At 48.9% G+C, this 27,729-nt stretch overlaps 1 protein-coding gene across 10 annotated transcripts in view; it reads right to left on the bottom strand.

The window, feature by feature from the left end:
- The window catches only part of LOC113590629 (plakophilin-4-like), a 70,129-nt gene that overhangs the window by 36,330 nt on the left and 6,070 nt on the right, over positions 1–27,729 (bottom strand). For 5 of the 10 annotated variants that reach the window (XM_035523770.1, XM_035523778.1, XM_035523776.1 and 2 more), the window contains exons 1-3: positions 19,879–20,055; positions 17,342–17,475; positions 596–708 (exon numbers count right to left, since the gene is read on the bottom strand). In XM_035523770.1, coding sequence (XP_035379663.1) covers positions 596–708; positions 17,342–17,475; positions 19,879–19,894 — 263 coding nt within the window. In that variant the 5' untranslated portion in view covers positions 19,895–20,055. Of the gene's footprint in view, positions 1–595; positions 709–17,341; positions 17,476–19,641; positions 20,056–27,729 lie in introns of those variants that run through there. The other 5 variants (XM_035523777.1, XM_035523780.1, XM_035523773.1 and 2 more) reach the window with 4 other exon arrangements.

Raw genomic sequence — 27,729 nt, 5'->3', positions numbered from 1 at the left:
TCCAGAAAAAAGTCAGAGCAGAGTGTTACTCCTTGGTGTGCCGAGGGCTATCACACAATACCACTACAGCTTAAGACGAACCTACAAACCATTTCACACCCTGCAAAAGCAGCTCAGCCATTCGACACTATTACAGTATACATCACACACCACCGAGAGCCACCTGCATGGAAAATCAGCCCCCCTCTGCTGGGAAACCTCCTTCAGTTTTGCAAATGCGGCCTTTTTTCTGAAGGAGCGCTTCAGGCCTCGGCTTGTTCGCATGCATTAAAATTCATTAGCAGGAGAGCAGACGGCCACGCCGGAGCACGCAGCGGGAACCTGCAGGAGGAACTCAGACCTCCATGTCCACGGTGGAGGATCAGAGAGCGGAGGCTCATCATGTGCGAGCGCTCATTTCTGAACAGAGAAGGCTGGCATCCAAATGATTTACCGGCATTACACTCCTAAGTGGGACTCCATTAATGGTGTTACAGGAGTATTATAGAGGAGGGGACTTGCAGGATAAAAGCTTCTGCTGGCCTGCAGGGTAGAGCTAGCGTCACGCTGAGTGTGTGCCTGCGTGTGTGTGTGGGGGTGTGCGGGGGATCTGTACCTGCCACTCGCAGCTCCTGGTGACTCCGCCTCCAGCCTGCATCGTTCCAGTTGATTGGCCACAATCTGTCGCTCCGCCTCCAGCTCCCTGGTCAGCCTCTCAAACTGGAGCTCCTACAGCAACACAAAAAAGACTCAGTACAGGAATTTTTACGGCAGGAGAGCAGCGACAAAAACACTTGGTACCAGAGCCCCAAGGGTTTCTTAGGAGGGCCAAAAGGGCTCTAGGACAAAATCTTGCATGGGGCTGCTGATGGAGTGTGGGTGAGGCGATTGTGGAAGGCAAACACTCAGATTTGGAGAAGAAAGCCCAGCCCCCATGCTGTTGCCTGGGCCCCAGGCTCTCTCTCTCTCTCTCACACACACACACACACACACACACACACACACACACACACACACACACACACACACACACACACACACACACACACACACACACACACACGCAGATAGCTGCGCATGCACATACAAGCTCCCTGATTGCACTGTGAAGTCTGCTCAACACAGACGCTATGACACCCCAGAGGATGTGACTTAGGACCTAGAGCAGTCGGTTACAACACCCCAAAACACAGCTAGCTTTCTGCCAGAGCTGCAGCATAACTACAGGAATCCATAGACATGCTGGAGGCTAGATAAACCCATTCTTTTCAGCCACAATACCTTGACACGGAGGCTTCTTACAGCCTTGCAACTTCTTACATCATTGAACTGGCCCACAGCACTGCACAAAAGTCATTCTGTGTTAGGACCACCAGACATAACAATCCCTGTGTTGGGACCACCACCGCACATAAGCCCCGTGCTGGGACCACCACCGCACATAAGCCCCGTGCTGGGACCACCACCGCACATAAACCCCGTGCTGGGACCACCACCGCACATAAACCCCGTGCTGGGACCACCACAGCCACTGTAGAGGCCAGTCTTTCCTCCGTGACATTTCGGCTTCAGCTAACATTCAGTGAGACACATTTAAAAACAAACAAACAAAAAAACAACTAGTTGTTAAACTAGGGTAAAATAGCACGCGCATCTAACAGCGCACACACGCGCACACACACACAGTCTCCCTCACCTCTCCGTAGGCAGTAGAGCACTGAGGCTGGGCAGTAATTGAAGTCAGACCTCTTCAGCATAATATCCTTCACTCTGGCTGTCCACTCCCTGCTTGGCTCCTCGTGCTCGCGCTCTCTACTGCCTCAGCTCCTCTTTCCCAGAGCTCTGTTTGCGTGTGCGTGTGTTGGCTGAAAGAGTTGCCTGCAGTAGGGCTGCTGCTCCGCCCCTTCCCCCTCTACTTTTCCTCTCTCCCGTTTTCTCTCTCTCCCCCTCTCTTTCTTTTTTCTGACCAATCACACGCTTTTTTCCTACAGCAGTCTGCTCAAAACCAGATCCCCAGGACTAGAGATAGAACAAGAGACAGAGACAGAGAGAGAGAGACATAGAATACCAGAGAACGAGACATAGAATACCAGTACGGAAGCAGTTGGAATTCCTAAGGATATGCCCATTAACCCTCTAGACATTTGGAATGAACACACACCCACACATCAGACACTCACCCACCCACCCACACACTCTCTGTAGATATAGTGCCAAAAAACTGCCGGGCTGACCAACTGCGAGCAGCTATAAAGCCCTGAAAGGATCAAAACTGGCTTGATTTCTCATCGTTTAATATCCGCCTGACTGAGGCAGCTTTAATGAGACACAGGCATAGGTTTCCGCACATCTCACAAAGACATCAAGCATGTTCAATAGCCGTAATGACTCTGGAAGAAAGAAAAGGCTCCAGATTAATTCCTGTTAGGTGCACGAATCATTCATCCACAGAGTTTCAAGGATTTTTTTAGACATTAATCACCTCCCTGGTGTCATTTCCAAGGTGAAATGCTCCATTCATATAAATAATGCCTACTGAGTGGAAGTCGTCTGCCAGAGAATCCCCCCAGCAAACACCCTCCACGCCCACCCACACCAGTGACTGCGTTTTCTCCAATTGTGTACCATTAGAAATGACTGTCAGGGGGTCAGAAAGCAACACTATATATGCAAAACAAAAAAAAAAGTGGCACAGTGTTGTGCTACTAGTCCCTGGAGGTGGAAACTGTGGCACAAAGCCTCCCACCAGTGTCCAGCCTCCACCCTTCTCCACCCACGCAAACCACTGACTCACCATGAACCAGTGTCCAGCCACCATGAACCAGTGTCCAGCCACCATGAACCGGTGTCCAGCCACCATGAACCGGTGTCCAGCCTCCACCCTTCTCCACCCACGCAAACCACTGACTCACCATGAACCAGTGTCCAGCCACCATGAACCAGTGTCCAGCCTCCACCCTTCTCCACCCGCACCACAACAGTACGCAACCTCCACTTTTCTCCTCTCGCACTACTTACTCACAACGGAACCCAGCCTGCACCAAACCATAGTGTCGATACGCAATACAACCACCACCTGGAAATAAAAGCCAACTTTCTGAATCGCATCATATGGTTTAATGAGTGTAAAAGCCACTAGAGCTCTGGTGAGATTTTCTTGTTGTGTTCCTGCGGGTTTACGGGGCGGCCTTGCCAGAGGAATCGGCACCGACACACTTAGCATGCTGATGGATCTTTCTTCCTGAAGAATGGGTCGGTTTCCCACAAGAAACTAAAAGGTGGCTCAGGGTTTGTTTAACTTCACAAACAGACCTCTGAAGCAGACAGGACCAATTCCAGCTATGAAAGGCATCACAGCAGGTGCAGCTACTTATGACCCATATATTCATGTTAATTCATAAACATATGTCATATCTTCACAGCTGAATTTCACAGTGTGCAAACTCCACACAGACGCCACCTGCCTGGACAACGTGTGCCCTCTCCCTCACTCACAAACGCACCATTTTAACAGCCTGCAATCTGGAGTACCCAGCAAGTTTTGGTCATGCCCAGATTTGCAGCCTTCCATGTTTCTCTGACCCTGCGCGGTACCCGCTTCACGCCCCACTCTGCCCATGGCGAGTGAGTGAGGCCTGCCAGTGAGCCTGCATCAACTACACCGGGGCAGAGAAAGAGCGTCAGAGGAGAGTGACCGCAGCAGGGAGAGAGAGAGGGGGAGAGAAGGCGTGGGCCGTGTAGACCCACTCCTTTTAGTCCTGTAACTCTTAATCTCCGCCTCAAAAATCTGTACTGGAATCCAACAGCCACAATGCATGTCATTAAGAGTCCTAGAAATGGGCTGATGCTTCAAACTCAGCAGATACTGAACGTACAGATACCCAAGCAGAGGGTCAATAAAACATTTCCTTTTGCACATTTGGACATCCATACAAACCCATAAACCCACTGCACTAGCACCTGTATCTGCATCGGGTCCCTATACACACACACACACACACACGCTGGAAGAGCTAATACACATAGTCACACATGGGCGTAATCTTGGCCACCGTTTGGCCAACACGTGGCAGTGTAATGTAACAGATCTCAAGCACGTACACGGGGGAGGGATTACCAAAGCCCCCTGCTGGAGATGTATGGGAGCACGCGTCTGTCTGAGCCATATGGCAAACGCATCACACCGATCGTATGGCGAGAGGTTGCGGACGTGCGGCCTGACACCGGCAGCAACCTCCCCCACGCGCAGCAGACGTGGACGCGCCTCCAGCCAGGGGGCGCATACGAAGGGCCTGTCTGCAAAACGGCCGCTTTGGAAAGGTGCTGGCAAAGATCTGTCACCAGTCGAACGTCGGCTTATAGGTTCAGCTGAAATGGAACTCCATTCCCAAGCCTGGTTCACTGCATGCAAACACACCTCTAATAATTACAACCATAGGAATGCCGATTCACCACTGTAATTACTCCTATTATAGCTATTTAATTACTGATTGAGGTACATTGCAGGTGTGTGTGGGTGTGTGTCCAGCCACACTTCCTCACGCCAGTCTTGCCAACAGGAAGTCATTTGGCCCTCCCTCCGGTTAGCCCATCTGTGCTCCACTAGCAGCAGTGGGGAGACTGAGACCAACGTCACAGTGTAACCACTAGCCATCTCTAACCGACTAGCACGGCACAGGCGGCGCACACACCCAGCCATTCACCTGTAATACCCATTAACCAGCCGTGTCCACGCACACGGATGGCAGATGAAGGAAGGAATCGAGTGGAGAGCTAGAAAGACAAGACTAAGCCCCTATAGCTCCGCGTCACTGGCACATGGATCAGCGATGCGTTTCAGCCTGTGACAGCGGGTTATTCATCTTTAGTGGAACACCAGCGGCTGCACAGAAAGGAAGCAAAGGGTTCCAGAACACAAAGGAACCAGAATCACGCAGATGCGTGTGTCGGCAGGGTGAAGTCAGCTGCTGGATTAGTGACAGCGTGACCAGACGCCGTGCTGGAACACACAGCACAAGCGTCTGCGGTCATTTAGCACACGTTGGGCATATTGTGCTTGTTGTGGTTTAAGCTCATGCATGCTGCAGTAGGACAGGGTGATGCTGTAGGCCTGGCCGAGTGTGCGTTGTGTTCTCTCGGTGCTGGTTGCCGTGGTGGCCTGGCCCAGCGCTCCACGGCTGTGTCACTGAGGGGAGCAGGCGCAGAAGGACGCAGGCTCTCCTGGCATCCGCTCCCGTTTTCACAGAACCCGATCGGGAGCGGTGCCCGGATCCGGCCGGCTCGGAGATCCACACATACGCCAACTGCGCGCGCGTTAAAGGACCTGGCACTGCACCAGGGCTGCATGGGGGAGAAGGTGGGTCTGGAGCCTTTGCACACACACACACACACACACACACACACACTTAAAGTGGCACAGCCTCAGTCGGCAGACGGGCGTAGCGAGGGAGCAGCACGCCAGGGACTGAGCCTCAGATCCCTGTCCACAGCAAAGCCTCGGCAAATGGCCAACAGAGTGGGGGAAGGGAGCTGAAATAACTGCTCGTGGAGAACCGTGTTCCATCACGACGCTGTTCCTACAGTAATGGGCTGGCGGGTGCTGCGCGAGCCTCAAACATCATCGCCGCTATAGGCCATTGAACATTCCGGTAGGAATCCCTGAATCACGGCCAACCCTTAGGCCATAAAGTCCTTTTCTGTGAAGTGAAACACTAGTAGTAGTGTCATAATGCAAGTGCAATGGCCCTCTCATTAGGCCCAGACACAGTGTCACTGCTGTATTGAAATGCTAATTGCTATTAGCCCACAAACATGATTACTATGCTAATGGATCCAGCTGATCTACTGGGATAAAGTTTCCGATGGCGTGCTGGAGGTGTCGCTAGTGTTGACTTGAGTGATAAGTGTGCAAAGATCCTTGGTGTGAAAAGTTGTGGAGCTAATTCCAGTGAAACCTGAGAGGTCAGCCCTCAAACGCACTCTCTGGCCTGATTTAGCCAGACAGCCAGACGCAGGCAGTGCAAGGAGATCTTAATGAGATTTGTTGGACATCAACCATAAGCCTTGTTAAGCTAGTCACATACAAATATCTGCAGTTTGCAAAAAGAAAATCTCAAGATTAGTCCAGAGAACCCCAGAGAACAGAGGAGTAAGAATCTGTAAATCTGTAACACTTTCACTCACTCTCTTTCTCACTATCCCCCCCCCGCCCCACACACACACCCACACCCACACCCACGCGTGCACGCCTGGACATCCACATCACATCCCTAGACTTCCCAGCCACACACACTTCAGACCAGACATTCCCATCTGAATCTCACTGAAGTTGTGTGAATTTCATCTAAATCATCTCAGCTAACAAACTGACAGAAATCAATGGGCAGCTGCCCCATGACCCAAGCCAATCACACACACCCAGAGCACCACGCCCACCCAGTCCACCAGTGTCATCAGGATATTCCTACCCATGAACAAAACCAAAGAAGGATGAACAAGAACATAAGCTGAAGTACATGATTTAAATCTCTATGGTTGTAATCAACAATGCTCACATAGCATGCACACTAGTACACAAAATACTGTTTCCTGACTCCCTAACTCCTTCCTGTTGTGCATGTCTGTGCACATTTCTCGTATATTTAAGATATTCTGAAATCTGATTTGGTTGCATCCTTCTTCTAACCATCAGTGTCATTATGCAACAGTGGAGGGTGTTTAACTGGTTACAGAAGACAGCACTAACTGAAGTATGCTAGAATGTGTACCCAGCCATACTTTGCAAAGATGCTTGTTTCCATAAGCTGTGTGATATCCAGTGGGATTGTTGTTTGACAACACAGGAGCTTACTGAGCAATCCAAAAGGACTAATGAACCAAGCTTGAGCTGCTCTTATTGTAGTTCTACAGGACGTAAGGGACAAAGCATTAGGAAGATGCATTTAAACTACATCAAAGTCTATATGATCCCATGTTAGAGGTTGTTGGTATGGCATTCATCCAGTCTTATACAATCAGGATCCTCTGGGTCAGTGATAATTAGAATATTGCCATGCAAGGTTCGAGTCTGAGAGAGAGAGAGAGAGAGAGAGAGAGAGAGAGAGAGAGAGAGAGAGAGAGAGAGAGAGAGAGAGAGAGAGAGAGAGAGAGAGAGAGAGAGAGAGAGAGAGAGAGAGAGAGAGAGAGAGAGAGAGAGAGAGAGAGAGAGAGAGAGAGAGAAGGGGGGTGCCAAAACTCCGGTCAGAAAAAGAGAAACACGAATGCAAGACATCATGACGGAATCCAGAGCAAGAGGGAAAAAAAGGGCCTTTCAAAGCTTGGGTGGTGAGCAAACACCACTGAGGTAATTAAGCGTCTCATGATCAGATAAAGAGAAAGGGACTGAAGAGTGACCCACACCAGGCTCCTCTGTGGCTCCCAGAGTCTGGGAGAAGAGTTCCAGTAACAGAATGCAGTTCAGGATCGTTATGAAGAGAAAGTGGCTTTATATCCACAAATCGCCTTGCACTTCAAATTAGCCTACGGAATCTAAGCAGTAGAGGAGCACAAATGCAAACCAAGCTCATTGAAATGAGCACAGGGGGGAAAAACGTGGCGAGAGGGGGACGGTGGAGGGAGAGAGACAGAGAGAAATGGGAAGAGGGGTGTGAAGATCTATAGAGGCTGTTTTTAAAAGGCTCTCAGGACTAGTTTATATAAGCAGGCAGATGGCTTTGCTTTCACATAGCTGAAAATCAAATGCAAATATATTTGTTCATTAGGAAGTAATGAGGCTTGTCAGAGAAATAACGCTATTTCTGTCTGGGCGTAACCGTATCCCACTCCGAGTTCCAGCCTTAGAGAAAGAGACTTCATGCGCCAGCATTTAGGGACAGGGCATTTTGAATTAAACAGCCATCACCCTGAAAACACTGCTCCTCACTGGTGAAATGGAATATTCTACGAAACTTACATGAGGTTGAAGAGACTCATGAAAGATTAATCCTCGAGCACATTTCAAGGCCCCGTTAGCACCTCTCGCTCCGGTACATTTACAGCATTTAGTTGACGCTTTTTATTCAAAATGACTTGCAATTATGACTGAGTACAACTTGAGCAATTGAGGGTTAAGGGCCTTGCTCAGGGGCCCAACAGTGGCAACGTTTGAACTGGCAACCTTCTGATTACAGGTCAAGTACCTAAACCACTGAGCTACCACTGCCCCTTAGGTCCTGTTAGCACCTCTTGCTCTGGTACCGGGTTCCTTAGGTCCCGTTAGCACCTCTCGCATTGGTACCAGGTTCCTTAGGTCCCGTTAGCACCTCTCGCATTGGTACCAGGTTCCTTAGGCTCCGTTAGCACCTCTCGCGCCAGTACCAGGTTCCTTAGGTCCCGTTAGCACCTCTCGCTCCTGTACCAGGTTCCTTAGGTCCCGTTAGCACCTCTCGCATTGGTACCAGGTTCCTTAGGTCCCGTTAGCACCTCTCGCTCCTGTACCAGGTTCCTTAGGTCCCGTTAGCACCTCTCGCATTGGTACCAGGTTCCTTAGGCTCCGTTAGCACCTCTCGCGCCAGTACCAGGTTCCTTAGGTCCCGTTAGCACCTCTCGCTCCTGTACCAGGTTCCTTAGGTCCCGTTAGCACCTCTCGCATTGGTACCAGGTTCCTTAGGTCCCGTTAGCACCTCTCGCTCCTGTACCAGGTTCCTTAGGTCCCGTTAGCACCTCTCGCGCCAGTACCAGGTTCCTTAGGTCCCGTTAGCACCTCTCGCTCCTGTACCAGGTTCCTTAGGCTCCGTTAGCACCTCTTGCTCTGGTAAATTGCCGCCCAGAGATTCCTCCCATGGGTTTCTTCTTAATTTTTCAAATAGACAAACTCTAAATCCAAGCATTTGACAAAAAAACACCAAACACACAATTCTACTGTCTTCTGAAGAAAGGTTTTTTCCGCATTCTTTTAACACCTTGCCTAAGCCTAAACAGTAGAGAAACGCATCCTATTATACTCATGGGCAACACTCAGTCAGATTGATTTCTGTTGGCAGCACAAATGACCAATTTGCAACAGAACGTATGGCGTGATCGACTGAGCGCTAAAGTCGAGCCACACCTGAAGCAGTGGCACATGGAGGGAGGGCCTGTGAACTCGCCCCTCCACGCACAGCAGGTGAACGGTGCTGCAGAGCTTCAGATCTAATCAAGCCCATCACACGTGGAGGCGGGCGTGTGTCCAGGAGCCAGGCTGAGTATCCCTCTCTGACACGATGAGCGCAAAGAAACCAAAAAGTCAAACCCTTTAATGCGTAAATGACCCTCAGAAGGACAGAATGAAACCAACAGGCAGGGAAAAGGACTTTAGCGCTCTCCTTACCTTGCGAACTGTTATTAACACAACAGGCAGAGGTATAAATTCTGTCTAACCACACCACACTGCCTGGTCTAGCTTTACCAATGTCAGAACAGTCTGTGTTGTTCTTCACTTGAGATAGTTTATCCAGCAGTCCAACTGAAGTGCCCCTGCTGTCTGCCTGAGCCTGTGTGTGTGTCTCTTAGGCTTTTAGTACCGATTACCTGTGGAGGCTCCCAGAGTGTGTGAGACGTCCCAGAGCTGCATCGTAATCACAGCGACAGACTTAGAGAAGTACCAATAGAGACAACAGCTTGCGTCAAACTAGTCCAGGAAGGGGGGCGGGGGTCTGCTCTCCCTGGAACGGCTGACAGCGATGCCACATACTGATGTGTAACAGCTGCTGGATTATCTTTGCCGAAAGGAGGACGCGAAGGAAAAGGCGTGTGGGCATGACAGCTCGCAGATGAGCTTGGGAGCGCAACTGGGATTCCGCTGGCTTACATGCCATTTTTCAGATGCAGCTTCACAGGGATTATGGAAAACGCATCTTAGGAATGTGGAAAAGGGGGGTTATGGTGCCTGGCGCGTCGTCACTCCCGACTGTAGCTGGTCCACAAGCACGCCGCACGCTGCGCTCTGCCGTCGCATCTCAGCAGGTCTTCCCTGTGGCGAGCCCATGCAAGCCCCTGCCAGGGTAAAGCCCATGCCTCTGTGTGTGTGTGTTCTGGACAGGAAGGCTGAGGGAAGGGACCAGGCACGGGTCATACCATCAGTGCAGGCTTCAACGCTTACAAGTCTTCCCACTGTACAGGGCGTGATATGGTCTTAATTCATTCTCAAAGTCTTCATAACACCCACTCAAACTGCTGACACTCTGACAGCCACCACACACACACACACACACACACACACACACACACACACACACACACACACACACACACACAACACAACATAACATGTCTCAGAAAAAAAGTTTTAGACAGAAAGATTAAAATTTGAAATCAGTCTACAGGATCAAACCTGGTTCACCAGTAATGCTTTTATAAGCAGATATAAAACATGCCTATAAAAGCACAACTGATTTGGAGCAGGAGGGACTCAGGTGGGCTCCGTGTGACTGTCCCTTGTGAGCTCCACTGGGCCTGCCCCAGAGGTAAGGGACAGAAACCGACCAAACACAAACCAGGCGGGAGGTCTCTGATACACACATGGGGCAGGGGGACGTTTGAAACACCCACACAGAGACACACGGGGCGGGGTGATGCTATAAAACCCGCAGGAAGCGGTGGTAGAACACCACGCACGCAGGGTGGGGCAACGCTGCACTACATCCACCACACACCAGCCAGACGCTGCAGGTAGCATGAGAGAGGAAGGGTGGGGATGTGATTAGCTCCGCCAGGGCCACAGAACGTCCTCTGCAGCACTGAGCAGAGGAGCTGCACACCTGCAATTAAAGACATTCAAACGCTTTTAGCGAAACCTGGTCGGGTCATTGCGCGATGAAAGGAGACGGAGACGACTGCGTTTGATGGCGATTGTTTATTTCCATCTCTCATCAGAGCCTGTCTTGTCTGGTACGATTTGGCCCTCCCTCTTCCCACTGTCTTTCAGCACAGTCACTCTGCCAGTCTGTCCCCCTGTCCAACCTGTCTCCCTGGGGTCTGAGCGGTTGTCTTTGTCTGACACGCCGGCCCCGTAATCAGACAGCGATGATGGCTGTGTGGCTGCCCGTAGCGAGGAAGTATACTGGAAGCAATCGCCGCCTCGTCCAAAATAAAAGAATGGCTTCTCTGCAAATGCCGCAGTTGCAGCCACGGTGCGGGACTCATCCGCTCCAGCCGCGCGGGGAGATCGATAGCGCGCCGTGTCGGGAACGGCTGGCCTCTGCGCACAGGGGCTGCAGGTGTCTTCAGGGTGGATGAATGGAAAAGGAAGCAACATCACCCTGCTGCTTCTTCCCGCACACTCCACGCCTCCGGGCTGCTTAATGAAACCAGCACAACCGACACGACCCGTCGGCTCATTCTGAAAGGCCTCCGTGAATTCTTTTGGGTCCGTTAGAGAAGGGCAGACGGCTTCGTGTACCAGACAGAGCCGGAACGCTGGTGTTCTTTTAGCAGGCCCCATCCCTCTCAGTGATGCCCAGCTCTGAAACAGCTTCTATAAGCACCCCTCTCAGAGTGTGTCGGGGACATTAATAACATTACTTCAGTTTTTCGCTCCCTTCCAGAAATCCGGTTCCACTTTTGGCTGCAGCACATCGAGGTTAAAAAAGCAGTGGCAAAACTGTACACAGACATGAAGAAAAGGGAGCATATCACTCCCTGTTCATTCCAGGGTTCGGTTCAAAGTTTTATTTATTCACTGATGTGTCATACAGTGCAACTTTTATGCATGAGCCACGTACAGCACTTTGGCTTTAAATGTGCTTTACAAATAAATATTTCCTTACTGAACTACCTGCGCTGTGTGGTGCTCTTCCAGATCCTGGGCATTCCCCAACACTCCACTTCAGTCTGCTAATTCCCATGGAACTGCTAACACGAACAGCAGCAGCTCAACATGTGGCTTTTGTTCTGTTTTCAACCTGGTTCTTCTTTTCTATTTGCTTTGCTTCTTTTTTATCTGTCCATCTGGCCAGCCTTTAAAAAAACGTTTCCTGCTCTCCAGGGTTTATTCCGACACCACTGTTAAAGCGCACTTCCCTCCACATATCCCACATTCCTCTCCAAGCTAGCTATGAGGACGCCCTCTTCCCAGCTGAGAATCTAGCTGTGTCGCTCTGTTTTCTCTGTCTTGGGGGGGGGGCGACAATGACCAGGTCCCTGGCATGGCAACAAGACAGGACACACACAGAACAGTGGGAATACAGCTTTGCAAACATTCACATTCTCAGAATGTAATGGTTTTTAACAAACCAGGAAGAATTCCACAGAATCTGAAAAAAAAAAGCCTGACCCACACCCCGAGAGAAACAGACAGATACAGACAGCTCTTCAAAACATTCAGGATAAAGATCAACTTCAGCATTAAAAGTGTCCTGTTTGATAATAGAGGAAGAGAGTTAGACTGGACAGAGGGAAAGCGAGACAGAGAGCACGACAGTGCACAGCAGTGAGGCAACAGAAGCATCTACATCAACTTCACTTTCATTCCTGCTTTCTTTCCAACTATTCCCCTTAGCATGGGTAACCTAGCATGCTGCCCTCTGTGTGCGTGCTGAAAGCCCAGCTCTCATAAATGGGGAAACAAACCTTTGAATTTACAGTTTTGACACGGTTTTCTTCTCACCCCGTGTAGAAATGTCGGGACTACATTTCACTTCCAGACAAAGTTTTGCTTTTGAACTCGAGCTACATGGCTAATGCTGTTAATGAGTTCGGGAAGCTTCTGCTAGCCAATTAGCATCTTGGAAACTGCAGGCTGAAATCATCACATACCTTCTTCCAAATGAATGAGAGAAACAGTCTCAAACAGACTTGCTAATAGGAATTCTACCGCTTGCATAACACACTACACTATAAAAATGTACAGCATATAGCTAAAACCCTTTTTCTTATCTGTGCTGAATGCCTTGGCTAAGTGACCATGTTTAAAAAGCAGTACCATCTTGTCGCCAAGAACTCAGTCCGGTCTCTGGGCAAATCTTTGTATTTATTACACATTCCACATCCTTAACATACCCGATTGTGTAAGTTTAGAACCACTTTACATTTTACACACACTGCTTTATCTGCTTATCTCCCTCTCCTCTATAAGTCCGTATACGCTGCACAGAGCTGCTATTTATTCATATACATGTTTTTCCTCACTACCGTGGTCACATGCGCTGAGTGGAACTACTCGAAGTGAGCTTCAGACACGCATTTCAGTGGACAGCTGTGTCTGACTTGCTGTGCACATGACAAACAATCCTGAAACCTGAACCTTTAGACTAAGAGGAAATTTGTGAAAATTAAAAATTTCCCTTTAAACATAACAGAAATGCCTGCATGCGGTAAGAACCTGCTTACACACACACATATTAAATAACCTAAACTACTAGAGCTTACAGTGCATGTTGTAGACCCACTGCTAAACACAGATAAGAACATTAACCTGTGACCTGACCTATGAGCCACAAAGCATCTTAGGACAGAGAAGATCCTGTGTGCATGTACTCCAGAGAGGCTAATGACATGGGCTTAAATAGACAGCTCAGATTCAAAAGGTCAGCATCCTGAATGCGCCAGCACAACAGGACGCAGCAACAAAACAGACAAACGGTTAACACACCAGTAGAACTGCAATCACATAAGTGTGTGCTGCGTCAACACGCAGCTCACGCTGTACCACACACACTGTGCATTTATTACTATGGCAATACCGACAATACCGCAATAATGGCACTCCTGTTAAATCAGCTCTGCAAATTAATAGCCAAACAGATTCTCTACATGCTGGAATCCCGAGATCATTAGCTGTGTGTGATTTCCACTGCTCAGGTGGCACGGTTCTACCCGCTGCCCCTGAGGAAGTGGGCGAGGTTGGTGTGTGCGTGCGTGCGTAGTGGCCAGGGTCAGTGTGAGCGAGTGAAGCACTCCGTGTGGCTCTATTTCAACTTGTGCTCTTTTACTACAAGTGCCTTTAGGAGGGCCGTCCCACCACGGCCTGCGGCGACCTCCACCACATCCTAAAAAGAAGCTCTGCTGCACCCCCACTGTCTCCAAGGTTACTTACACCTTAAAGGAAGCACCTAAACCCCAATCATTTAAGGTTCACACGCTCGCTCTCTCCCTCTCTCTGTCTCTCCCTCCTCTTATTAATTAAAATTTATTTTATGATTTCTCATTGAAAGCACAAGAATGGAACAGACTGATGTTTACTTTAGCTTCTCATTTTTGTACAGCAGAAAGGGCAAAAGCCTAGAAAGGGAAATGCAGGCTCAGACTTTCAGCATGAGGCCCCACCCTGCCAGAGGAATCTCCCACATTCCTCCATGTGCATTTCCTCTGTGTGTAAAGTTCAGTGTCCAATTTTTTTTTATAACGAAGCAGCACACGAAACACTAGATTAAGAATTGTGGGCCACACAAACTCAAAGATTGATGTTCTTTTTGCTTGCTTTGCTGGACCACAGACTGGACTAGGAGTGATTTCACTGACGGACTGATTCTCGTTGTTGAAACACACATGCGGAAGGTTTATGGTTGTCATCTGTCTGGTTTTCACCCAGACAGTCCAGTTCTATGTGTATGTTCAGATGTCCTCTCTTGACTTCCATTTGTCCAATTTTTTGTAATGTTTTCCTGATTTGTGTCTTGATTGGTCAGTCAGCTCATCACTCCTCACATGTCACGCCCACTAGCAATTTTAAGCCAATCAAAAGTCAGCAGCCAACGTCATTTACAAATTGCAGGTGAAAAAACATGACAATGGTGAGTCTAATATAACAGGAGTGCCCAGATTTGGCTTGTTGAAAATGTAACAACCCCTGGAAGGTTCTTAGCACTTCTGTCTACACAAAATGGTTTGCAGTGAAGGCAGCAATATTTTCTTATTAGCTAGTTGTTCAAGATGGCTTGGTTTAACTTTTTGGATTGCTATGCGACAGGGAAATGAGTGAGGATAACGGTCATTAAATTTGCCCAGCGCTAAAAAAAATAATAATTTAGGACTTGCAATCATGAATTGCTATTAGCAAGGCAACATGATGTCTTAGTAGTTAGATATATAACATGAAAGCTCAGTCTCATTTAACAGATTAATGATATTTCTCAAAAACGGCAATCATGTACCCAGGAAATAAAAATCAAGTGATAAATTCTTATTTTCTCAAGTGTAACATCAGAGTCTTTATACATAAGTGGATACCTACCCACTGTGAGAATATGCAAAATCAAGGCATCTAAGCGACTTTTGTGTAACATAATGTAGCCACAGCGAACAAACTAACAATTGCAAAGGACAAAGTTTTGGCACTTGCGTGAAAACTTCTGCGTTCCAGAGGCTTCCAGAGTCCTCTCAACCCTCCCCAGGCTGTGGTCAACCTGCACAGTGTCTCAGCTCAGACACCAAACCTGCTGACCGAGCTGATTTTCACTCTGAGAGAACAGCACAGAGCACCGTCTATGAGCACTCTGGGCTTACGATGACAATAAGCTGTAGATAAGTTTCAGACTTATGATGAAGAGAGTGCAGAACACAACCCTGTCCTTTTAACAGGTAGCGCAAGTTAAAAGATCAACTTAAAATTCTCAGTCAGTTAACAGCACAAATGCTTTCTACTGGTTCAAATAGAGATTGTATTTTAAACAACTTCGGCCTTTTTGAGAAACATGGAGACAGGGAATGTTTACTGTACTTTATGGTAGCGCGCTTCTGTTAACCAGACAGAGTAATGTGCTATGATTTCATATTTGGACTGGACTGGACCCCAGAGAAAGACAAGCATATCTTTCATTCTGATGATATCTAGCCTGTGATAGTAATGTAGCAAAACACACACACACACACACACACACACACACAGGAATTGAGTACCGCTGAGCATACACAAAAGCACGGTTGCTGGCTTATCTCCAGATCCACTGAAGTAAATAGTAAAACAATATCTCGACTGTCTACACATAAATATCTATATAGCTACACTAAAAGTGAAGTTCTGTTCAAGGCAAATTCAATTCAATATGACGATGATCAACAATAACAGCCATAAACTAACTTACTGAAAGAAAGAAGAAGGGATGGAAGACTTCTTTCAAGCAAATCTCCACCGCTGTCGATGGGCAGCCACAGTTACAAGCGCACAGCCAGGGAATTCACTGGGCAATACCTCTATTTACACACACACACACACACACACACACACACACACACACACACCCCTTCAGCCTCTCTCCCATGTGTGCACGTGTCTGTGTGTGTGTGTGGGGGGGGGTGTCCAGCCACAGCGAGCCCCACTCTGAACAGGCAGGAATGCAATTAGAGGGATCCCGACCAACGACCGACTCCATGTTTGGGCATCAAACAGAGGCAGGAGGTGTAGGAGAGGGTGGAGGGGGTGGCATGGGAAGACAAGTGCACCATGTAGAAAGAGATGAGGGAAGGAGAACTCTCATCTCCTGCTGCCCCAGCGCACCCCGGCATCTTCCCTGCTGATGGACCCGGATCCCAATGCCACTTCCAAAGGCTTCCGCTCCAAAACCAAACCCCGAATCGTGCGCAGCAGACCAACGCGGGACCTCACGCCCCCCCCCAGCTTCTTCTTACCCTCCTTCACTCGTTTTCTCTGTCACTTCAGCACTCGTCAGACGTTTGGCTGGGGATTAGTTTACCGCAAAACCCTGGCGGGGAGCGACGCCGCTGAACACAGATCAGCTCCTCGCAGCTCCGCTTCCCACCGCCCACCGGGAGAGCGCCCGAGCGGCTCGGGATAGGAGCCCCGTTCCCGGAGGAAAGAGGAAGTGACATCAGCAGGTAGCTCTCCAATGGAGCAGAGTTTCCTGTTGACTTGAGTGCCAGAGAGAAAGTTCAGGGAAGGGGGAAAGTGGGAGTTGCTGGAGAGAGCATTCAAATGCCCTCACCTTCTCAACTCTATTTCTGTCTGCCCTCTCTCAGGGCTGGCATTGCAGAAGCAGTAGACACACCAGTTACTGTCCCACCACACACACACACACACACACACACACACACACACACACACACACATAGCTGTCCTGTTACCATTAGCCAAACTCACAGGAGTCCTGTGCCCACCACCAGCTCAGGATTTATGACACAGGCGGAGATCTGAGAGGAACACCAACGTTGGTTCTAACGACTCCACCAAAAATAGTATGCAATGGGAAGCACGAATGAATGTGTGTGCGCAATTGTGAATTTAATTTAGACTTTACAATAACAACATGTCTTACAATAACATGTCAAAACTCACAGTGAAGAATTGCAGCATGAATTTGACCATTTGCACCATGAATTTGTAAGTGTGTGTGTGTGTGTGTGTGTGTGTGTGTGTGTGTGTGTATGTATATAAGGAAGAATAGTCTCCTACTTGCTCTTTGACAGAGGCCAGGATATTATTTGCAGCACCGTCAGACTCCATGTTGTGACTGGCTAGTCCTTCTCTGACCGGCAGCAGTAGTCCCTCCTCCGACACTGGGCTCTGCTCAGGAGCGGGCATTCCTCCTGTGCACGCACACACACACACACACACACACACACACACGTGAAATGCATGCACATGCATAAAACACTTATTTCACAGATTTGATAGAAATGCTATAGCTAAAAGCTGCTTCTCATTAACCTTAAAGGTTAAGATAGTGCCTGACATGCACACTGCCCAGACATGCGCCCACATCCACCAGCCAATCCCACACAAAACCAATGGCAACCAAAATAGGCAGGAAACATCTATAAACTCCTCTCAACTCCCAAAGAGGCACAACAGCCCTCTCAACTCCCATAGAGGCAGGAAACTCCTCAAACAGGAGCTGAAAAGTTGTGGGAATCAACCCAGCCCAAAGCCCTAATCAGTACCAGACCAGCACAGCTAGACCAGGCAGACCCACATACTGCAGAATCAGCACTGAAACAGTGGAAATACACCAGCCAATAAACATGTAAATAGTACTGATCTGAGAACAGGTTCACTCATTTTCACTCATGTAAATGTGCTGAGATAAGGCCAAAAATAATGCAAAACTTGTGGTAGTGTAATGCACATATTTCAGACTGGAAACATCATTCAGACAGAGAGACTGGCTGTCACCAGAATATTTGCATTTATATTTACATTTACATTTACCAATTCATCAGACACTCTTCTTCAAAGTGACTTATAAACAGCACAGTAAAGGAAGGTGGGAGAAAACAGGTCTGTGATCAGTGTACTACTGACTGAGCCATGTCCTGGGGGGGTGTACTGTCCAACACCCAGACACGGTCAAACAGGTGCCCCATGCCCGAGTTTGGTTTTATTCATTTGTGCTAGTTTGTTTATTCAGACCATGAGTATTCTGACTTTTTCACTTGGCTGGTTTTATGGGACTCGTGAGAAAGACTCTCTGCCCTCAGGCTCTCCTTTCTTCATCTCAACAAAGAACTCAACTAAATGACATGATGAGTGGCTCAAGGGGAGAGAACCCCCCCCTTTTTTTTATATGAAAACACTGAAATGGGAAAAATAGAACATACAACAAAAAAAATTAAAGGATCTGAGCAGTTTGTTTTATTAATCAATCACTCAGATATAGAACATTTCATTTAAAAAACATGTTCATTTACAAACTCATGTGCTGGCTGGCTTTCCATACAGAACTACTGAATTGCACACACGCACGCACACACAGACACGCACGCACGCACACACGCACACACACACGCACGCACACACACACGCACGCACACACACATGCACGCACACACACACGCACGCACGCACACACGCACGCACGCACGTTGCTTTAGAAATAAGCTACAAGTATTATCTGTATCTGTATTATCTGTGCTTCACACTCAGAACCCCCTTGTGATTTTGACCACAGACCTGCCATGATATGTTCATCTCTGACCTACTGAAAGTGCGAGCTGGCCCCTCGCAGCCTGTAGCGTAGCACCTTTTTCACACGCTGTTGGCACCTTCTGTGTCAGCCTGGTGTCAGGACTAGTACAGAGTTGGCTGTTAGTGGTTAGTGAACACAGGACAGTTGAACATTTCCTGATATGTTGCTATTGTCTCTTCTTGTCAGGTCATATTTGTAAATAAAATCCATTCTCCATTAATCTGCAAGTTGGAGGTCTTTAACTGCTAGTTCCCCTGGTAACATACGCAGTAGGAACCTGTGATCTACAAACACATACCGCCTCAAAGCAGGAGCCTGGCCTTACGCTGGCTTGTTTACACTGCACACTCCACCAGTACTTTATATATATATATCCAAGCAGCACACCACAGAACTAAACTCCTATAAACTCAACCAACTGTTGAGTACGACATGCTTGAGCAGGACACTGCACTACCACACACTCAAGCAGGACACTGCACTACCACACACTCAAGCAGGACACTGCACTACCACACACTCAAGCAGGACACTGCACTACCACACACACAAGCAGGACACTGCACTACCACACACTCAAGCAGGACACTGCACTACCACACACTCAAGCAGGACACTGCACTACCACACACTCAAGCAGGACACTGCACTACCACACACTCAAGCAGGACAATGCACTACCACACACACAAGCAGGACACTGCACTACCACACACTCAAGCAGGACACTGCACTACCACACACTCAAGCAGGACACTGCACTACTGCTCATTCAGTCAGCTCAGACCTGCTTTTCTTGCTTCAGCGCTTCCTGAAAGCTAACCTTTAAAAAGGTCAGCCAAACAAAATCTGCTCAGCTAACCAAGCTGGCGAAGGCTGTCTGCGTGCCACGAGGAGCCGCTCAGTTCCCTCCTCACTGCTCTCGTCATTTCTCCTTCCCAGCAAACAGGACCCTAATCTGTCCGGCTGGGCTCGCCTAATAACGCTACGGGTTTAAAGAGTCAAGCTGCAAATCGCCACTCACGCTTCTGATGACCCATACTTCCCCGCAGGGTCAGATGCAATCTCCCCCCAGCTCTCCATTGACCTCCATGACCCACTGGAGAGCAGGTGGTAAAAAGCAGGACCGACGTTGTTTTGGTGTGTGTGTGTGTGTGTGTGTGTGTGTGTGTGTGAGAGAGAGAGAGACAGAGCGAGTGTTTGTCAGTTACCTGCCTGGCAGGTTTGACACACCCACAGACAGAGTGGAGCTGGGGGAAAGGGGAGGAGCTCTTCACTCTAAACGGGAGACAGCGGCTGAGGGCTCGCTCTCCTCTAACCACTGATAGCAGATCTCAGCTTCGTCACGTGCGCAGAAGCTCAAAGCTTCCCTCCGGCTCCTCACACGGTCACCAGTCCATAGCTACGGGCAACGGTCCACCCATCAATGCCAAACGGTGCATTAAACCTTGCGCGGGTCGCACACAGCCTTCCATCTTGCTCGGGTTCAACGTCAGGTTTAGATTCAGATCCCGGATTGGCAGAGCAAGGGAGGGCCCTCCTCTTTTTTCCTCCTCCAACCAATTACCAGCGATTATCCTGACTAGTCCAGTGAAGACACCAGATAGCTGTTATTATTGGCAGGCAGCAGTGCTTAGGCTTAACCTGCATCCTCCGCTTGTACAGCTCCGCTTTCTGAGCAGCTGCGGAGATCGTTTCCACCCAGCCCGTAAACGCCAGCCCGAGATTAGACGCGCCAAGCTGAACACCACCGCCGATCACCAGATTTAGCCCACATCCACAAATAAAGAAGGCTTCGATTTCCTGTGTGACCTCATTAATCCAAAGCCAGCATAAACACAGTCAGCAGGACAGGCTCATTGATCAAGTGTGGAGTTAAGGTCAATTCTACTTCAGTGCCAATAATTCAATGGTGAAATTCTGATCAATATAGTCAACCTTTAATGTACAAATATCAATAGATTTCAATTCCACAGAGCAAATGAACCAAAAAGCTAAGGGAGAGTGAACAGGCCACGCTGTGTGACACGCGTTTACCTGAGGCAGAAAGAACAAGCCCAGGGATAAAAGTTTAAATCCACACACACACACACACACACACACACACACACACACACACACACACACACACACACACACGCGCGCACGCACTTTACTTCACCTGCTTGTGCCATCTGGTCTGGCTCATAACATTACAGCTGCCAGCAGTAAAGAATGGAATGATGACTAACCTCTGACTTCAATACATTCGACCACCCGCACGCGCATCCACGCACAAGTACACACAGGTGCGTGCGCACACACACGTACGCAAACACGCCTTCAGCTTCACTCCGGCCGGGAGGGTGAGTCAAAAGGTGAGCTCGGACTCATTATGGCACTATGAGCTACGACAACAGCACCTGGCACCTGGGCACTGAGCTGGGAGGTGGTGGCTTCAAGGAATGCTACGGAAGGTTCCAAAGCTTTCAGGAGCTCCTGCTCTCCCTTGCTGTGCTGGAGGCCTGCAGAAGGCGACGCCGTCCGAGGGCTTCCAGGACAAGGAAGGACGCCGGGGGCTGCAGGCACGTCAGTCTGTAGCTGCTAGTTGCAACGCTGCACTAAAAATACGCGGTGGAACGCGTGGAACCAAACCCGAGACAACGCTGGTGTTTTAATGACACACGAGGAAGATGCGCCAAGCCTTGTTCCAGCCTCCAATTGCACACGCCACCATCATTTAATGAACACACATCAAATATCACTGACAGCGTTTAGACGCAAATCTGCAAGCAGACGCACGCTTCTTGGTTAAGTGGGCGTCAGCTTTGGGGATATGCCCCTGCGGATCTGAACAGATCGCTTCCTTTCCATATAAGGGCAAAGTTGGCACCATGGCCAGTGCCAGGATGGCTGATGCTAGCTGGTACCATCAGACCTCCCCGCACAAATCCTCCAGGAACCACGGCGTCCCTAAAATCTGCATTCAGAACTCCAGATTCAGCCGAGTAACTGACGCTGCTCCACCCCTCTTGTGGGCAGCCATGCTACAGGCCACTAATCTGAGTGCACGTCACAAAAACGAAGTCCCAAATGAACGGGTGTTCTGGGCTACCTAACCAAAACAGACAGAACAATGCATCGGCCGGCTCTTGTTGGCTTGGGAACCACTTATCAAGATCAAAGGCAGCCTGTGTTTCCAGACTACTGACAATCATCCCTGATCAGGCTATTAGTCTCCTTCTGGCCTGAAGCTGTCAGAAGCCACTCAGCCGTTATAAACTTAATCTCATGTACGGTTTGGGCTAACAAATCATAATAACTTCTGGGAAGGAGGTAGAAAGGATTCCGCTCAAACAGAGCGTACGCAAACAAGCGCGGTCCTGTGTCCCCTGGGCGAGGTAAAGCAAAGCTGTGGTTTCCCTACAGCCAGAGGGAGGCTTTGGCCTTGACATCGAGCTTTCCACTCGGTTGGGAGGCAGAGGAATGCGCGGACATTGTCGAATTTGCTCGACAAAACAAACAAACAAACAAAATTTAACTCCTCAAATAGTTACTGGGCTTAATTGTTTCTTGTATACCGTATCGACTTTGCGGCACAGAAGTGATATCTGTGATTCGCAGTTGCCTTTTCAGCCTTCACTGAGCACGATCAATACTGCACTTCTGTCCAGCACAGATGCCTGGAAACAAGCAGCTTTAAAATGACTGACGTGCAAACTAAAAAATATCAAACTGCACCTGGGAAACGGTGCTTGGAATAATATTTTTGGGGGGCAACACTCTGCGTGCGCCCTCACACGCACACACACACACACACACACACACACACGTCTAATTATTCCAAGCTGGTCATTAAGGCGTTTGATCCGCAAGCTGAAAAGCATCCAGCAGAGGTGCAGACTCTAAAGCGAATCCAGTGAAGCCCAGCGCTGCTTAACGACTGCACGCAATTCTAAATCCCACCTTTCAAAAAAGAAAAAAAAAAAAACCTCGCACACCCGTTGACTGAAGAGCAGGCGACTGAGTGAGCTGTTAGCAAATGTCTGCGCGTTGGTCTTGGTCTGAAATATGCAACTGACAACAGAGAATTCTAAGCACTGTAATTAGCTTTTGCAAACGTTTGCCTTTATACAAGGGAGAAGCAAAAACGGAAAGAACAGGAGAGAAAACTCCAGCCAAAAATGTTTTTTTTACTTTGTTATTTGACACACTCAGATCTGGAACATTTCCCAGGCTTAACAGTTCTAGAAGCTTAGCACAGAACCTTCCCCACACACACAAACATACACACGCGCACACTTCAACCACCTTACAAAAAAACCCAAACATTCTTCAAACGGAGCAAATGCAGGAGCTCAGGCCCAGACCTGATGAACTTGACCCCTCCAACGGACCAACACCAAGCCTACAAATCCGAGCACCTACCTCCAGGGAACACGGCGGGGGGCAGCTTCCACAAGAGCAGGGATGCGATGAGAGGCGAGCGGAGGAAGCGGCCGCTCTCCTTCACCCCTCCCCGGAGGAGCAGCGGGCGTTGGAACAGGACGAAACCGTCAGCAGGAGCCTGAACCATCATGAGGGGAAGTGGAATACATGCACCTGGAGCCTGTGTCCCGTTTAAGAGCCGGGCACATGGGAAGGGCTGTGCTGACGCTGGAGGAAGTGGACTCATACCCGACCTGAACAAGTGCAGCCCACACACTTCCTCTCCTGACGAGGCCAGACGCGCCCTTCGTCAACAAGGTGCTCCTTCAGAAGGTCAGACACCAAGTCAGTAATCACCAGTATTAAGCAATAAACCTGGATGCAGCAGGGTGATTTAATCTCGCGGTTGCACAAGGCAGCCGCGCCCCAGCAGGCAGGAGGTGCGGATGGTTGTCTGCCCACACATGGCTCACTTCAGATCAGCGCCGCCGACCCCGTGGCCCCCTGCACCTCACAGCCCGCTGCTCTCCCCAGTTCAATACAACTCGCCCAGCCTGCCAAGGGCTTCACAGCTCACCCATGGGGCGAGGGAGCAGGGCAACATCCGCTCTGACGCACGCCGTGTAAAGGATTCATTATGGAAACCACAAAAGCAGAAAACGACCACAGGCAAACACCTCATCGGGCCCAAGCTGTAACGCAGATAAAGATCTTCACATGCTGCTGATAATTAGATCATTCACACAAAGACCACGAAACAGAATCCAGAAACAGAATGCAGAAAACAACAGCAGACAAGAGGCCCCTGGTCTGCAGGAACAAGGTCCAAACCTGCAGCCCTGGATTCACTAATGATGGCAGGACTATTGCCTCATTCCTCTAACGAGCTCTCCTCCTCAACCAGTCAGTCAAACCTGAGGTTTGGGTGAGTGCCTGGGTGGAGATACCCTGGTGGTAGGTACACACTAGACACCTCAGCAGAGCTGGGATCATGCCTGATCTCCAGGACTAAACAGACACTGGCAGCAATACCAAGAGACACACCAGCTTTGGTTCGAAGCACTACCGTCACAAGGTGACCATATTTTCCGAAGCACCTTTCTTTGCTTACATGAGCTGTGATGGCAGAATCTGATAAGCTGGAATGCCGAACACGTTTGCGCCTGTACGGTGCTTTTTAAAACTCACTGATCTGTTTGAGCTCCGCTGCGTCTCACGGCCTGCCCGTCAGGGGCACCGGGGGCCCGGGCGCAACGCTGCCTTCTCTCTCTGTGCTCCGACAGCGCCCCAATCCTGGACCTGCCGGAGCAGCACTGTGCAGTTGGCCGGCTCCCAGCGAATCACAGCGCCAGCTCAGCGCATCTCCATCTCGCTCACTGTGTCTCGCTGGAAGAACACAGGGAGGGGCTGTGTGCAAGCCATTTACCTGCTGCATAAGCCACTAGTTCATCACACCTGATTTGAAGATGAGGTAAATGGTGTATTAAACTGTGTGTGTGTGTGTGTGTGTGTGTGTCCGTACATACATGATACACACTGTAAGACTTCACATGTATGACAATAGTAAAGTTGCAAGTATCCAGGCACCTGTAGTGACACAGGACTAAGCAAACTTGGTAGTGAATGCAGCCACCAGTGGGTGGAACAGATCTCCTCCCCTGCCAAACATTAGGGAGGGGCTGAGAGGTGGACGGCATAGTCGCCACGGCGACGCATCTGTCATCACGCCGCAGGGAGACCAGACACCGCGGCAGACGTCAGCCGGTCTCTGTGGATAAACACTGGAGCTGACAGAGAGCGGGAATGACAGAGGGGGAGAGATCGAGGGAAAGTCAGAAGGGTGGGGGTAAAAAGGACACAGAGGAGGGCGAAGCAGGTGGAGCGCACAGCAGTTGATGTTTCTGTCATCCTCCACCTCCCAGTCTGAGCTGAGAAACAGCCTGAAATAACTCCATGGGTAACCAGCCAAATCTCATTTGTAAAAATCTAAGGGGAAAAAAAAAGCACCCTTCAGTGCAACTGAACTACTATCAGCAGGATAAAAGAATGGTTCTTAAGTTCACTGTGTGTTTTGGATGGTGAAATATTGCAAAAGTGCTGGTGTTGGTGGACTATATGTATATTCTTACAAGGCTCACCAAATATAGATGCAAATACCCTGATATAATAGGTGACATTCTGCACTTTAAGATGACAGGCTCTGTTTTCATTTCAAATCCAATGTGTTAGAGTTCAGAAAAGCTGCCACTGTTGCATGACTTTTTACTTCTGGACTGGAGCAGGTGTGCGTGTGTGTATGAGAGCGCCACCGCGCAACAGCAGCTATCCAGTGGCGAGCTCATTGCAGGAACAGGGTTCATTAAGTACAAGGGATCAAGGCTGGGCCACTGTGGCTGCTCCTCTATGGAGAGGAGCCCAGTTCTCTCACACACACTTATGAGGTTTAACAGCAGTCTTAGGTACCTTTATAATAAACAAACAGCAGCCCATTCAAATCTAAATATTCAAAAGCGATGTATACATACTAAACCACCCACACACACCCACGTACACACACACACACACAAACCCCTTATTAGCACAATTTAACTCAAAATAGCACCATTTCCCAAATGCTACTGGCACTCCCAAACACGTCTCCACTCTGACCAGGTGAGCGCATGCTGAGCACAACACTGCATAGCTCTGGCTGCGCATCGGGCACACACGGGCACGCAGATTGAGGCTGGGCTGCAGAAAATCAGTACTGAAATCAGATAAATACTACTACGACACCGAAAGGCACAGTCATATATACCCATTTCCCCTTTATCTCCATCAAAGGCTTGCACTGGAGTAGACAGTTGACTCTAATCTTAACTTCCAGTCTGGATGTCAAAACACAAGCTACTTATTTCAGGAGATCTCCATCGTTGGATTTCTCATCCTTCTAAACCTCTCAAATGCTGCCCATCTTACAGTCTGTCTCTACTCTGCCAAATTCAGTAAGCAGACAAGCCACACTGCAGTTCTGGACCTTAAAGCTTGGTGTTAAGACGCAATTACTTACATTTGGCAGAGTAGAGACAGACTACTTCAACTAAAGTTAGAACATGTTAAGCTCACAACGCAATAAATCTAGAACATTCCCCGAAACTCAGTAGTGCATATAATGCCGATTTCAAATGTATGTATTTTTTCAGGTACAAGCACAGGCATGTGGACTTGCAGTCAGTGACTCCCAGAAGCCAGAGTGAGTCAATGCAGCCCCAGTAACTTGCAAGAAAAAGATTAAATCATGTAAAAATGGGGAGAGAAGATCTTTTGATACCCAATCCTCTCGAGTTAGATAAACAGATTACCCTTTCATTAAAGCATGCCTTGGAGGGCTTCGTGAAAATAAATCAAACGTAAACAAATGGCGGCTTTTCGCTCAAATGGCACTGGAGCGGGACGCAAGAGGTTGAGTTTCAGCTGAAAACTGTAGCTCTCCAAACCCTCTGTGCTATCTGGAGAGCCGCTAACACAGCAAACTGCTGGCTCAGGCTCCTCTGACCCCACCCACACCCACACACACCCACACCCACACACGCCATGATAGCTGCCCAGATGATCCCATCAAACGTTTCAGCGTGGCAGTGTTAGACTAGCTGACAGTTAATAAACGACATCATCCTATTCTAATACCTACCCAAAACGTAAGTGTCTAATCCTTAGCTTGGGTTAAATTTGGCAAACACACCAACAATACGAGAGGGGCAAACTTTTGGAACTGGGACTAAATGGGTGACCTAGGGCCTTGCACACTAGAAGGCACACTGGGAGCCGGAGGCGTACACGGGGCGGAGGGACGGGGCGATGCTGCTATCAGAGCCAGTGTGTGGAGTGTGCTCAGTGCCAGGCTAGATGAACACATCACTCAGAACCTATACGGAGGTCGACCAGTTGAAGAGAAAGCACAGAAATCCCGGCCCAATCCCAGCTAGACTCTATGATTTACTCTGTCCAGATGAAGAAAGCAGAGGGTCTGTTTAAAAGTGTCTGGGTGAATTTTCACTGAACCCACAGGATGAGCGCTTTCTGCCCAGGGCACTCTATACTCCATCATCACACTCCTGATATGGTGGGTTTGATTTTTTGGTCAAAGCACGCAGCTACTCTGACACCCGCCACCTCCCTTTCAAATGGGACGATGATGGCAGAGGGCACTCAAACAGAATGAAAGAGACTCTGCAATGGATGATGGCAGTAGAAGGCAAATGCTACTGACCTACTCCAGATATGCCTGAAGGATGATGCAGTCCAAATATCAGATCATTAAAGAAGTATGCGGGCATTGGCTAATGCCTCCAAAGCACACGGAAAATGCAAAAATAAATAAATTAATTAATATTTTTAAAAAATACAGGAAGGCTCAGGCATGAATGATAGCATTAACTATATTTGAACTTATACTCCCATTCAAGACGATATACATTTAGGCTAACTG

Source organism: Electrophorus electricus, chromosome 2 (assembly GCF_013358815.1).
Source record: "Electrophorus electricus isolate fEleEle1 chromosome 2, fEleEle1.pri, whole genome shotgun sequence".
NCBI lineage: Eukaryota > Metazoa > Chordata > Actinopteri > Gymnotiformes > Gymnotidae > Electrophorus > Electrophorus electricus.
Note: the sequence above shows the minus strand (reverse complement) of the source record. Positions and strands in the feature narration are given on the sequence as shown.